This window comes from Mustelus asterias, chromosome 17 (assembly GCF_964213995.1).
Source record: "Mustelus asterias chromosome 17, sMusAst1.hap1.1, whole genome shotgun sequence".
In the NCBI taxonomy this organism is placed as follows: domain Eukaryota; kingdom Metazoa; phylum Chordata; class Chondrichthyes; order Carcharhiniformes; family Triakidae; genus Mustelus; species Mustelus asterias.
In genome coordinates, this window is record NC_135817.1 from 61,676,329 (window position 1) to 61,691,674 (window position 15,346).

The following is a 15,346-nucleotide window of genomic DNA, read 5'->3' on the forward strand; positions in this document are numbered from 1 at the left end:
CTTCTCTAGTGATTCTATATACACCCTTCATCATTTTTGAATACCTATCAAATCTCATGTAAATATTTTCTGCTCTTGGTGGAGGACAACTCCAGTTTCTCTGGTCTATCCAAGTAACTTTGATCCTTCATCTCTGGACCGATTCTAATAAATCTCTAATGTACCCTTTCTGATGACCTCAAACTGTGGTGCCCAAAATTAAACACAATACTCCAGCTGGGATTGAATTAATGTTTAGTTTAGGTCTCTCAATCACTTCGCTTTGGAAACGCATTCAATTGTTTCTTAACTTCAGGAATATTGTTCACTAACATGACCTTCCCAAGTAACTTATTTCTTAACTTTGGTATCCTGTGAATCGAATCCACCTGATCTCTTTTCTTTCTTACTCCTAACCTAATGTCCTGATTTTTCACTAGTGCCCACTGTTACTTGAACCATGAAGAGATGATGGAAAAACTAGCATGTGCTCAAGGCATGTGTCTTTGTTTGGCTCTGTGCACCTGTGCTTCTACGTCTCGGTGAACTGCCAAAAAGTGACTTTTTCTTTACTGGTTTAAAATAGTTGAACCTCTGCTTTGAGGAGTTCAAATTGTACATTGTTCAGAAACGTTGATAGATGTGTAAGAGTAGAAGGTGATGCAAGTTCAAAGGCTACCAAATGTCAAAACCTTGAGAGAACTTTCTTTCGCACCAAGGAAAGAGCAGCCGTATCATGATTTGCACTTCCCTTTTTCAATTTGCCTATACCAGGATCATGAGGGACTCCAGGAAAGTCATTCTTGTGGGGAGTATCCATGAAGGCCTCACTTGAAGAAACAAATGAATGAAGGATATAGATTGTCTTTTTGTTTTGAAAGAATTTCTGTCTTCTGTAGGCCAAGTATTGTCTAGCTAGTTTCTTGGTAGTATTTTTTTAATTCATTAATGGGACATGGGCGTTGCTAGCTGGCCAGCATTCATTGCCCATCCCTAATTGCCCTTGGAGGGCAATTGGGAGTCAACCACATTGCTGTGGCTCTGGAGTCACATGTAGGCCAGACAAGATAAGGACAGCGTATTCCCTTCCCTAAAGGACATTAGTGAACCAGATGGGTTTTTCCAACAATCGACAATGGTTTCATGGTCATCAGTTGATTCTTAATTCCAAATTTAAAAAAAAATTGAATTCAAATTCCACCATCTGCCGTGGTGGGATTTGAACCCAGGTCCCCAGAACATTAGCTGAGTTTCTGGATTAATGGTCTAGCGATTACACCACGAGGCCATTGCCTCCCCATCAACTTCTTGCTTCTGTTTATTTCTTAAACAGAAATTTAAGCTGTTAGTTTTACTCTAAATGTACAGTCGGTAAAGAGGTATCCTCCAACTTTCGAGTGTAGCAGAGAGTAGCGGAGGATCCTTCACGGTCCTGAGATGTACTCTCTCACTCAAGACAGATGACAGTCTTGGTTTTCATTCGCAGGTGAATTGGGGACTTGTAGGCCTGCATTGCTGAGTCAGGAGGTGTGTGACTTTGTATGTATCAATGTTACAGGTGCTATATAAAGTTAAACTGTTGTAGTTGTTTGGTGTGTAACCTTTATGATTGTGTTTTGCATGGAAGAAGTTACAGCAGGAAAAATATTAACTTCTTTATATTTCCAAAATATAAATCCAAACAAGCATTTCCTGTTCAGGGTGTTACTTACAGTTGATTGAATGAGGCCACTAGGCGTGTCAGACGCTATTTTTACATCCATTTTAAACAGAGACTGAAATCCACGAATGGGGCCTGAAATTGATCTATAACACAGCTTCTTTATTGTTGGAAGAAGAGTTGTTAGTAATCCAATCCTCATGTAGTCTGCAGCCTGGGAAAACTTACTAAAGTTACATCACATGTCCCCTCGAGTGAATTCCAAAATAATTATTTATTGTACCAAAATAGTGTTCTTCCCATCAGAATGCTGAATAATCTTCCTGATATTCCAGTAAATGCTGTGCTTTGGAAACTAACAGTAGCAGCTTTGCAGCTTCTCTACGGACGCAGCTGTTACAATCACTGCTTTTCCAGGGGTGTGTTTGTTTCCCATTCACTTGTATCTTTTGTGTCGTGTTAAGCTGCTGTTATACTTAGTGACACTATCTGCATGAGCCTTGTACAGCTTGAGGCAAATCCAGTGTAGAGACATATAAGATAATGAAGGGGCTGGATAGGGTAGAGGTAGAGAGATTCTTTCCACTTAGAAGGGAAACCAGAACTAGAGGGCACAGCCTCAAAATAAGTGGGGGCCGGTTCAGAACAGAGTTGAGGGGGAACTTCTTCTTTCAGAGGGTAGTGAATCTCTGGAATTCTCTGCCCATTGAAGTGGTGGAGGCTACCTCGTTGAATATGTTTAAATCACGGGTAGATAGATTTCTGATCGATAAGGGAATTAAGGGATATGGGGAGCAGGCGGGTAAGTGGAATTGATTCGCTTCAGATCAGCCATGATCTTGTTGAATGGCGGGGCAGGCTCGAGGGGCTAGATGGCCCACTCCTGCTCCTATTTCTTATGTTCTTATGTTCTTAAATTTATGGGATTTTTGAAGGCTGCTTTCTTTTTTTCATTTTTATAGAAGATGTTTTCCTTGGTGTCAACCTCAGCCTATCCTGCAAATTTACTGTCTAAAGAGGGTATCATCAGGACTCAGCACAGCAGCTGCATAGATACTGGTCATACTAGCATGGTACTTAATCAAACAAAACAGCAGCTTTAGCAAGTCCTTCAATCCTTCCCAGCAAGCACTCTAAGAGTTTACAACTCAAATAATGCTTGTTTGCCTGCCAGGCTGTGGCTTATCAAACTATTGATGTTGATTAGAAAATTACATTCAAGGTTTAACATTTTCATAGAAGTTGTGTTTTTTGTCAATGATATGTTTGTGTTTAATGTTGGGAGGGGATGAGTTAAAGCTTTCTTTATCATATTGATTTATTAATGCCTTCTCACCCCAAGTAAATGTACCCCAATTAAGAATGCAGGGAACTTGCCCTCTGCTCTGCTAGTATTCCGAAACATGTCACTAAGATGTGGGTAAGAGTGCGCTAATGATTACTTTCCTATTCACTGTTTTTCTTCCCCCCCCCCCCCCCCCAACACCATCTCCACTACAGTGCGTCATATCCTGGTTGTCTACTACATTAATGGGCAGTGTAACTGATAATGAACTCTCCTGCACTCGATCAGCAAGCCTAATTAATGTTAAACTCAGGGCTGTAAAGTGGCACAATCACCTTATTCCATGTAGAAACTCTCCAGAACTGGGATGAAATTGCCAAGTCAATTTCCATGCTGATATATATTGCTTCATAAATTATAAATCAATCACCAAGATGGTAATTCTCTCAACAATCTCTGTACACCCCCTCCCCCTCCCTCCCCTCTCTCTCACTTTCTCTACCCGCTCTCCTCCCCCCCCCCTTTAGATTCTTGTACACACTGCCACCAATGTTTGTATTTGAATAATGCCTTTACAATAGCAAAAAGACTCATGGTTTCGTAGGTTGATGACAGATGTTTTGGGGGGAGGTGGACGGAAGGGAAGTGACCAAAGGTCAGATTGAAGAGAAGACAGTTTTGAAAGATGGTGAGAATGTCTTCAAGATGGCAGATTTAGTATGAGCTGAAGATTGTGTGTGTGTGTTGCATGGACGACGTGTAACCCAACTCTTCAACGTAACTTGTTATTAAATGCTGTTGCAGTGTTGTAATTTAAAAACTAGAAAAACATTCACAAAGTTTGTCTTGTATAATGGACAATACTGTAATAATTTGTTACCTTAATAAAAACAACAATTTTGATTTTTGTTTATGACACACAAGTATGTTCTCTAACCTATTAAAATATTTTGAAAAGTGTCAAAACCATTTAATAGTTTAAAGATCTATAGTTCGTGGGTGCAACCTGCAGGAACAAATTTCTGGGCACACCTTCATGCCTCATGCTTTTTTTGTTGCTACTTGCTGTGATGTGATGACTAATAGGTTGAGGCATCTTCCAGAACTGGCTTGCTAGACTGCGTCACTGACAGTCAAGGGTGTCCAACTATTTATGCTGCAAGATGAAATAGTGTTTAAAAGTAAGAAGTGACTGGAATTGTTACTATGTAAACGCAAATATTTATGTTTAGCATCTTTCAGTGTAGAAGCTTTCCAGCACTGGGATGAAATGGCCACATCAATTTTCATGCTGATGCATATTGGTTCATAACTTAGAAAATTACCTCTAGTGAATTATTCATTAGCTTTTAAAGAAATTTAATAAACTTTTTTGGTATTTAGTTATTTGTTTCCCTTATTATCATTATTCAATGAAGAAAGTTGTCAGTTAGTACAGTAAATAGTTGCTGGTACCGTCTTTTGCTGACTGGCAATTAAAATTGGAACTTTGATTTTTTTAAAAAGGAGATATATATTTAAAATGCTCAAAGCAGACAATCAGGGCTAAGGCAGGCGGGAAGACGAACACTGGAACTTGCTCACCTGTGAGGGAGTCGAGAAAAGAGCAGGGTCAGGATTTTGGGAAGGTGCTGGCATCGAAGAAATCTTTACCGATGTAAATTTCGGCTTAATGTGATCTGCAGAGTCCAGCAACAGTAATGTCATCATGGAGAGTAATCCAGGAAGTCAAATGCAACAATTATACTTCATTTTTAATCATTTTACACATTGTGAAATAAAGATGGGAACATGCATGTTGGATTAAGATACAAGCTGAAATATAAAATTTAGAAGATGTTTATTTTGATTTTTTAAAATTAATTATTTTTAAAAATAATAATGGAGAAATTTGACATTCCACAATTAATTTTTCAGGGACAGAATGCTACCCATTTCCCCTCAGAACTTTGAGTCAGGGAGACAGCAATCCTATGGCTTATTACCAAGCGCACATCACCAGCTGTGTGTGTGTGCGACTGCTGGTTAGTCAAAAAATGATGACAAGTGTATTGTGTCCATTGGAAGCTGAGCGTGTTCACTATCCAAGTTGCTAGCAAAGAAATAGATTCATATTGTTCAAGCTGATAAATCCAGTATTTATTTTGTGAAGTAAACCTAGTCAGTTCGAAGCGCTGCATGGCACTCTGAACTCCCTCCATTTTTGGTCATCTCTGGATAAAGCCCAAAGTGGAATTTTTTTTTTTTTGTTTAAATTATACATTTCAGTTGACTCAACTTTCCTTAATTCTTGTATCCGGCACTCCTTGTGCAGAATTTCCCTTTCCCTCACACCAGGGGAATTTTTATTTGTTGGCGCCTTTTCACATAGAGATTAATGCATCCTCAAATTATTTTGCTGTAAGAGACATTCATATAATACAGGCAACAATTTCATTTGGATAGGCATTTTCCAAGTGCCTGGAGCCTTTCGGCAAGTTGCTTGCTCATTGAATGAAGGTTTTATTATTGGGAGGGCGTAACAATGTTAAGCACTCAGTTTATGCTGGCTGTTGTGCAGTTTGTTTAAATACTGGAGCTTACTTCATTTCCAAGAAACAATGAAGAACAGGAAAAATAACTTCTGTACTCTGAGAGGGTTAGTAATATCCTTCCGATGGGAACTATGCATAGAAATCCCAATGGGATCTGTTCTACCTTCAGCAACATATAACTTCATTGTGTTTTGTCAATAAAACATGAGATTTACTCGTCTCCAATCTGCAATTTTGGCATGAGGCAACAGTTGCCTGGATTGTTAGTATGTAATCCAGCTAATAACGCACTTTATATATTTTTTATTATTCATGGGATGTGTGGTATCGTCAAGGCCAACATTTGTTGCCCATTCCTAATGCCCCTTAAGGTAATGGTAATCTGCCGCCTTGAAGCTGCAATCTATGTAGCGTTAGGTACACGCACAGTCCTGTCAGGAAAGAAGTTACGTTTGTTTTTGATCCAGTGGCATTGAAGGAATAGTGATATAGTTCAGAGGTCAGGATGATGTGTGGCTTGTAGGTGGTGGTGTTCCCGTGCATCTGTCCTTATCTTTCTACATGATAGAGGTTGTGGATTTGAAAGGTGGTGTCCGAAGAGTCTTGATAAGTTGCTGCAGCACATCTTGTATGTGGTCCCTATTGCTGCCACGGTACTGGTGGAGTAAGTGGATGGTGTGATGATCAAGTGGCCTGCTCTGTCCTGGATGGTGTCAAGCTTTTTGAGCTATACTCATTCAGGCAAGTGCAGAGTATTCCATCACACTGCAGACCTGTGCCCTATAGATGGTGGAATAGCTTTGGTGTTTCAAAAGGCAATCCAGCCTCTGACCGCTTGCTGGCACTTTCTGGTCAATGGAGATTCCAGGATGTTGATGGTGGGGATTCAGCATGGTCATCTCATTGAAAGCCAATGGGAGGTTAGAGATGGTCAAATGTGTGGTCCAAATGTAACTTGTTAGCCCAAGTTTGATTATGATATATGTCTTGCTGCATGTGTACACTGATCACTCAGTATTTTAGGATTTGTGAACAGAAAACTGCAATCATCCCCACTGAAAACTGTTCTCATCCCCGAGAGAACATATCCACCGCATTTTGGAGGGAAGTCATAAACGCAGCAGTTGAACATCGTTGGACACTGACCCGAGAAACACCCAAGGCGATGGCACTGAGATGATTGGCCTCCAAAAACCACCACCATTTTCCTTTTGCGTTCGGTTTGATTTTAGTCTGTGGTGATTTCCCCTCCACTTTGTTTCCAGTTGACTTCAGTTTTACTCAGGGCTGCTTTGATGCCATATTCAGTCTGATGCTGCTTTGATGTCAATCTCGCCTTGCCTCCAGAATGTCAAATCTTCCAAGCATTTGGACCAAGGCTATAATGATCTCCAGGGTCAAATGGTCCTAGTGGATCTCAAACTGCATCTCTGAGTTAATAGCATTGACGTGCTGGTTAGGTGCATTGGCCATGCTAAATTCTCCCTCAGTGTACCCAAACAGGCGCCGGAGTGTGGTGAACAGGTGATTTTCACAGTAACTTCATTGCAGTGTTAATGTGAGTCTACGACACTAATAAATAAACTTTAAATTTTTAGCCTATATATTAGTGTTAATTGCAGTATTTTGTAAAGGGAATTAAAATATTGTAGGCATTTATTCCCAGTTATTTTGAAGATTTAATAAAAATTGTCTGATTAAGAACTTAATTTTTACTTTTTCCACCCTCAGAAAGTTGTGTTTTTAATTTCAGGGAAAAAGTCAAATCAGAAGGGCGAGTAATTTAAACAAGTGAGACCAGCTGAATCCTAGAGAATGAAGTAATGCAGTTGAACAATGAAGGGTGGCAGGAAGTGCTGGTTAGAAAAATAATCAACGTGTATCTTTCTTTCAGTGAAAAGCAAACGGAATCTGAAGGTCAAAGATTACATTGAGGTTCAGTGAAGGAGCACGATCCCATCGGCAGCTTTAGGATGGCAGGATTCCTGGACAATTTCCGCTGGCCAGAATTTGAATGTATTGACTGGGGAGAAAGCAGAAATACTGTTGCTTCGATAGTTGCCGGGATATTGGTAAGTTCCACAAATAAATTTGTAAATAGATGACTTTTCAACGTCTCACTTGGTAGACAATCAAAATGGCTATTTACTCTCGAGAAATTCTATGCTAGTGACTCACGACACACAAAAAAGAAAAAGGAATGACTCTTGACACTGTACGACCAGATAACAATCCGTTCAACACAGCTAGTCCGTGCTAATGTTTACATTCCACATGAACAAATACTCCGAAGCATTTTATTTGTCCTGTTGCTGGATACATACTTATACAATTCGACCTTATGGTGAGGTGCTATTTGAGAACCAGTTAAATTCATTTTTTCTTGAAATGAACCTGAAAATGAGGTTCCTGTCAACAGACCATTATTAAAGCACAACTTTGATTTTATTATTGTCACATGTATTGGTATACCGTGAAAAATATTGTTTCTTGCGCACTATACAGACAAAGCATACCATTCATAGAGAAGGAAAGGAGAGGGTGCAGAATGTAGTGTTACAGTCATAGCTAGGGTGTAGAGAAAGGTCAACTTAATATGAGGTAGATCCATTCAAAAGCCTGATGGCAGCAGGGAAGAAGCTGTTCTTGAGTCGGTTGGTGCATGACCTCAGACTTTTGTATCTTTTTCTGATGGAAGAAGGTGGAAGAGAGAATGTCCGGGGTGCATATGGTCCTTGATTAAAGTTTATTTATTAGTCACAGGTAGGCTTACATTAACACTGCAATGAAGTTACTGTGAAAATCCGCTAGTCGCCACACACCGGCACCTGTTCTGTTACACTGAGGGACAATTTAGCACGGCCAATTCAGCTAACCTGCACATCTTTGTACTGTGGGAGGAAAGCGGAGCACCCGGAGGAAGCCCTCGCAGACACGGAGAACATGCAGACTCTGCACAGACAGTGACCCAAGCTGGGAATCAAACCCGGGTTCCTGGCGCTGTGAGGCAGCAGTGCTAGCCACCATGCCGCCCCATTTATGCATTCATACAATAATGTAGTAAAACACCCCTAGTCACTTCATCGGAGCACTATCAAGTAAAACTTAACACCTAACCACATCAGGTGATATTTGGATAGATTACAGAATTTGGCCATAGAGGTGGGTATTAAAGAGCACCTTAAAGGAGCAGAGCAAGGTAGGGAGGTGGCGAGAATTCCAGAGTTTGATGCCAATGCAGCTGACGGCATGGCCACCAATGGTGGAACAATGTAAACTGGAGACCCGAATTGGAGGAGCATAGAGATTTCGTGGAGCTGTTGGTCTGGAGGAGGTTACAGAAATGGTAAGGGGTGAGGTTGCTTTCCCACTCGCCTGTCTGAAGAAGAAAACAATAAGATGTGGGGTGCAAGAGGAGAACTTTTGCCTTTTGAGGCTATGGGGTGACTTGAAAATAAGGATGAGAATTTTAAAATTGAGACATTATTGGACTGGGAACCAATGTAGGCAGGTGAGCACAAGTTGCCGCAAGTTAGAATCCAGGCAGTTTTGGATGAGCTCAAGTTTACAGAGGATGCCAGGAGAACATCGGAGGCAAAAAAGGCACAAAGGAGGCTCCTAAGCTGACAAGCTGAAGCAGCAGCAGAGACTGAATGTTGTGGAGGTGGATATTGGTGGCCATATGTTAAGATGATATAAAATCAAAAGTTCAACTCCGGTCAAATAGGCCACTATGGTTTCCAGTGCTCTGGCTCGGCCTCACAGGGTGACCAGGGAGAAAGCAAGACTGAAATCAATTACATTTTGGCACTAAGGAAATTGAAGTAAGTTTATTTATTAGTGTCATCAGTAGGCTTACATTAACACTGCAATGAAGCTACTGTGAAAATCCTGTAGTTGCCACACTCTGGCGGCTGTTTGGGTACACTGAGGGAGAACTGTTCTGATGGAAGAAGGTGGAAGAGAGTGAATGGGGTCCTTGATTATGCTGGCTGCTCTTCTGAGGCAGCAGGAAATGTAGACAGAGTCAATGGATGGGAGGCTGGTTTGCGCGATGAACTGGATACATTCACAACCCTTTGTAGTTTCCTGTGGTCTTGATCAGAGCAGAAGCCATGCTTTCTCTGGTGCATCTGTAAAAGTTGTTGAGAATCGTAGTGGACATGCCAAATTTCCTTAGCCTTCTGAGGAAGTAGAGGTGTTCCTGGGCTTTCTTAACTATAGCTTCGGCATTGAGGGACCAGGACAGGTGGTTGGTGATCTGGACACCTAGAAATTTGAAGCTCTCGACAATTTCCACTTCAACCCTGTTGATGTAGACAGGTGCATGTCCTTCACTACACTTCCTGAAGTCAATGAATATCTCCATTGTTTTACTGGCATTGAGGGAGAGATTATTTCGTCACACCAGCTCACCAAATTCTGTATCTATTTCCTTCTTTTCCTTTTTAGTGCTGTAGCAGGATGGAATCCTGATTAGTGGGGTTCAAATATGAATGCATTGTAAAAACTGACAACTTTTACATCGAAGTTAAAATTAATAGATTAATTTGCAAGCAAAATATTACAAGAGTATAGGGGCACCTAAACAGGATATAGATACTGGATTTGGAACACAAGTATTTTAAATATCTTTCTAAAACAGATTGTGCAACATACATTTTGCAGTATAGCTTTGGATTTAGGTTTTTTTTGTTGGTTTTCAATGCTGTCTATAGATGATGTGATTTCTGTGTTTTACTAGGGAATCTGCATTAGTTCCAGAAACTGAAATGGTTACTAAGAATAACCTGCCGTATATAAAGTCAAAATACTGCGGACGCTGGAATCTGAAACAAAAAGAGAATGCTGTTAAAAACTCAGCAGGTCTGACAGCATCTGTGGAGAGAGAATAGAGCCAACATTTCCTGACTCGAAACAATGGCTCTATTCTCTCTCCACAGATGCTGTAAGACCTGCTGAGTTTTTACAGCATTTTCTGTTTCTGTCTGCCATGTATAACTTAGCTTCTCGTGAGGGGTGGGGTGAAGCAGGCTGATGGTGGAAATCTAATTGCTCGTCAATTAAATCAAACCCAGTGAGCTATCCCGTACATAAAAATCACCGAGGATATAGATGCCATATCGATAAGCATAAAATTACTTAGAGCACCACTTTTAAATAGTCAGATCAAGAATCTAAGAATTGCACTAAAGCAAGTTCTTTTGATTACCTGCAATTTTTTGGAGAACTGGAAATGAGGATAATTAATTAACAGGGAAAAGCACTAGTTTAAAATTCAACAAAGTCTTTACTTTCTCCCTTTTGTATCACACCATAGGGATTATCACAGGCTACTTCATTCTCTGACCCCCCCCCCCCCCCCCCCCCCCAACCCCTGCCCAAACTGAAAATAAATACGTTTCAGCTTTTTAAAAATAGGGCTCCACTGTGCAGTCTTCCTTTAATAATGGTCTGTTGCTCCCAGCAGCTCAATTTATAACAGAAATACAGCTAGTTGTCCTGTAGGTATTTTTTTTTAGTCCAAAACCCCTTCCCCACCCATCAACCGCATTACAATGTTTTATCAATCGTGACAATGTTTTCCTCATTCTTTTTGATGGGATGTGGGAATCACTGTTAAGGTCAGCATCTATTGCCCATTGCCCTTTAACTGAGTGACCTATTAGTCAAGCACATGGCTGTGGATCTGGAATGACACAAAGACAGATTTCCTTCCCTCATGGACGTTTGTGAAACAGATGGTGGGTTTTTTTTTAACGAAAATCAATGGTAGTTTCTTGACCAACATTACTGAGAGTGGCTTACAATCTCAGATTTTTATTTATTAAATTTAAATTCCACCAGCTTCTGTTGTAGGATTTGAACCTGGGGATTTTGTCACTGGAGCATTAGCGTGGGCCTCTGGTTTACTATTTTAGTGGCGTTACCATTACACTATCATCTTTCACTACAAAAGTACAAGTGCAAACATCTTACAATTTTAAACACTGTAATTGATATAAGCCTGTTGTTTCGATTGTCTTTGGTTGTCTTTTTCAAGGGACTTTCTATCATGTTAGCTGAAGGATTAATTACATTCTATTAGAAAGTTTGCATTTTTTTATTATTCAGTCAGGGGAGATGAGCATTGTTGGCTGGGTCAGCATTTATTGCCTTTGAACTGAGTGGTTTGCCAGGCCATTTCAGAAGGCATTTAAGACTCAACCACATTGTTGTGCATCTGGAGTCACGTGTAGGCAGACCAGGTAAGGATGGCAGATTTACTTCCCTAAAGGACATTCGTGAACCATTCCCTCCATTATATCCCTATGGCTTGCAGAGGTTTTCTAATCACTTTAGTGAAAATTAAAGATGTTTAATTACATTTGGAAATGTATGGAAAGCACCTGGGAGTGAAAAAGGAGATAACTGATGGGCAGTCAGCATTGCAATCTTAGTGCAAGGGACCCCCGTTCAGATTTATTGTGAGAAGATCCTAAATAGCTGTGCAGAAAGAATGTAACTACATAGTGGCATATTTAAATAGGATTTAAGCTATTTTGAATTCTCAGAGGCTGACAATTCTGCGGCGAGTAACTCATCTCCTGACTGCCCAAAGCCAGTCCACCACCTACAAGGCGCAAGTCAGGAGTGTGATGGAATATTCTCCACTTGCCTGGATGAGTGCAGCTCCCACACTCAAAGTTTAGCACCATCCAGGGCAAAGCAGTCTGCTTGATTAACTCTCCATTTATCACCTTAAACATTCATTCACTCCACCACCGATACACAGTGATGGTAGTGCTTGCAATATATGATAGACACTGCATCAACTCTGCAAAGCTCCTTCAACAACACCTCCCAAACCCTCAACCTCTCCTGCCTAGCAGGTCAAGAGCAACAGATACATGGGAATCCATCATTAAAGAAGAAATAGCAGGTCATCTGGATAAGAATGGTTCGATTAAGCAGACGCAGCATGGATTCATGAGGGGAAAGTCGTGCTTGACGAACTTGTTGAATTTTTATGAAGATGTGACAAGTGCGGTTGACGGAGGGGAACTGGTGGATGCGGTGTTTTTGGATTTCCAAAAGGCGTTTGACAAGGTGCGTCACAAAGGTTGCTGAAGAAGATTGGGTCACACGGAGTTGGGGGTAGGGTGTTAGCGTGGATTGGAGATTGGCTATCCGACAGGAAGCAGAGAGTCGGAATAAATGGGTGCTTTTCTGGTTGGCAGATGATAACTAGTGGCGTGCCGCAGGGATCAGTACTAGGGCCTCAACTATTTACCATTGGCCTTGGAGGGAATGCAGAGAAGGTTCACCAGGTTGATACCAGAGATGAGGGGTGTTGATTATGAGGAGAGACTGAGCAGATTGGGTTTGTACTCGTTGGAATTTAGAAGGCTGAGGAGGGATCTTATAGAGACATATAAGATAATGAAGGGGCTGGATAGGGTAGAGGTGGAGAGATTCTTTCCACTTAGAAAGGAAGCTAGAACTAGAGGGCACAGCCTCAAAATAAAGGGGGGTCAGTTTAGGACAGAGTTGAGGAGGAACTTCTTCTCCCAGAGGGTGGTGAATCTCTGGAATTCTCTGCCCACTGAAGTGGTGGAGGCTACCTCATTGAATATGTTTAAATCATGGATCGATGGATTCCTGATCGGTAAGGGAATTAGGGGTTATGGGGATCAGGCGGGTAAGTGGAACTGATCCACTTCAGATCAGCCATGATCTTATTGAATGGCGGGGCAGGCTCGAGGGGCTAGATGGCCTACTCCTGCTCCTATTTCTTATGTTCTTATATTCTTAATACCATCACTGTTGCTTCACTGTCGCTGGGCCGAACTTCCTAAAGCATTGTGGGTGCAGCTATGTGGACTGCTACAGTTTGAGAAGGTACCTCACCACCACCTTTTCAAGGTCGGTTAGAGATGAGCAACAGATGCTGTCCTTGCCAGCGACATGCACGTCCCATGAAAGAACACTTTCAAACATTACAAAAATAACATCAAAACAATTCCTTTTTTCTATGTTCATATGTTACGGAAATATGTAATTGAGAATCAATTCTAGTTGGAAGAAAAAAAGCCCGTGTTAAATATTGACATGTGAACTGTGGTACCAAAATATGCACGTGTACATGATGATGCATACTATTTGTAAGATAGACTTACCTTGAGATATAAGGCCTTAATTTACAGTAATGGCTTTGAAAGGTTTGATTTGATTGAAGTTTTAAAGGTATTAAGGGGAATAGAGTCAGAGGTTTACAGCATGGAAACAGGCCCTTTGGCCCAACTTGTCCATGTCACCCTTTTTTTATTAAACCCCTAAACTAATCCCAATTGCCCGCATTTGGCCCATATCCCTCTATACCCATCGTACCCATGTAACTATCTAATTGCTTTTTAAAAGACAAAATTGTACTCGCCTCTACTGCTACCTCTGGCAGCCTGTTCCAGACACACCACCCTCTGTGTGAAAAAATTGCCCCTTTGGACACTTTTGTATCTCTCCCCTCTCACCTTAAACCTATGCCCTCTAGTTTTAGACTCCCCTTCCTTTGGGAAAAGATATTGACTATCTAGCTGATCTGTGTCCCTCATTATTTTGTAGACCTCTATAAGATCACCCCTCAGCCTCCTACGCTCCAGAGAAAAAAGTCTGTCTATCCAACCTCTCATAACTCAATCCATCAAGTCCCAGTAGCATCCTAGTAAATCTTTTCTGCACTCTTTCTAGTTTAATAATATCCTTTCTATAATAGGGTGACCAGAACTGCACACGGTATTCCAAGTGTGGCATTACCAATCCCATCTCCTGTATTCAATGTTCTGACCGATGAAACCAAGCATCTCGAATGCCTTCTTCACCACTCTGTCCACCTGTGACTCCACTTTCAAGGGACTATGAACATGTACCCCTCGATCTCTTTGTTCTGTAACTCTCCCCAACGCCCTACCATTAACTGAGTAAGTCCTGCCCTGGTTCGCACTACCAAAATGCATCACCTTGCATTTGAATAGATAGAGAGAGAAACTATTTTTGCTTGTTCAAGCAAGTCTAGGACTAGGGGGCACAGTTAAAAATTAAAGACAGACTTTTCCGGAGTGAAAACACTTTGACAAAAAGTGGTAGACGTTTGGAACTCACTTTTGCAAATGCTAGATAACTGGTGAATTTTAACATTGAGGTAGAAAGATTTTTGTTCACCAAAGATATTAAGAGATATGGGACAAAGAACCCATGTGGAGTTAGGTCACAAATCAACTGTGATCTCCTTGAATGAAGGAACAGGCTTTGAGGAGCTACATGACACCTGTTGTAACACATGTTTGTACCTCTGGATGGCAGACTAGCAAAACTACGTTCAATAGAGAGAGAAAACTGCCTGAGTTTACAGGGAGATAACTTGCTTGGAAGGAGGTAGAAGTTTTAAAAAAAATCATGTCAAATTAGTTGAACAATAAAAGTAATTAAATTTAAAGAAAATTATTAAAGAAAATACTTGAAGATGCTGTGAATGCTGGAAATGAAAACAGCACATTCCTCGCAGAAACATTCAGCAGCCTCGTGTTTCCTGATGTCGGTGGGCCTGCAGATAACCATGAGAAAATTGCTTATGATTCTGTGACGCTAATGTTTGCCGTAAGTTGTAATATCACAAAATTACAGAACTGTCGCAGTCACTTGCTCACCCTAGCAAATTATCATGGGATCTTAAGTCACCATACAAACTACTCCAGCTACAGAACCTTCTGATGTCCCAAAAATGCTGATGGAACCCCTGAGAAACATTCTTATTATGTTGGAGTTAAACCACAAAAATTGATTGTTTTTAACGTAAATTATACCAACATAAAAGTCTTTTCTGTTTCTTATATACATTTATCAGTAGTAGAG

At 40.8% G+C, this 15,346-nt stretch overlaps 1 protein-coding gene across 4 annotated transcripts in view; it reads left to right on the forward strand.

The window, feature by feature from the left end:
- Positions 1-15,346, forward strand: part of LOC144506546 (transmembrane protein 50B-like) — a 70,106-nt gene that overhangs the window by 10,467 nt on the left and 44,293 nt on the right. For 3 of the 4 annotated variants that reach the window (XR_013499922.1, XR_013499923.1, XM_078232807.1), the window contains exon 2: positions 7,353-7,530. Coding sequence is in view for 2 of the 4 variants with exons in the window: in XM_078232807.1 (XP_078088933.1) it covers positions 7,432-7,530 (99 nt within the window). In the remaining 2 variants the exon portion in view is untranslated. Of the gene's footprint in view, positions 1-2,601; positions 2,713-7,352; positions 7,531-15,346 lie in introns of those variants that run through there. The other variant, XM_078232808.1, reaches the window with a different exon arrangement.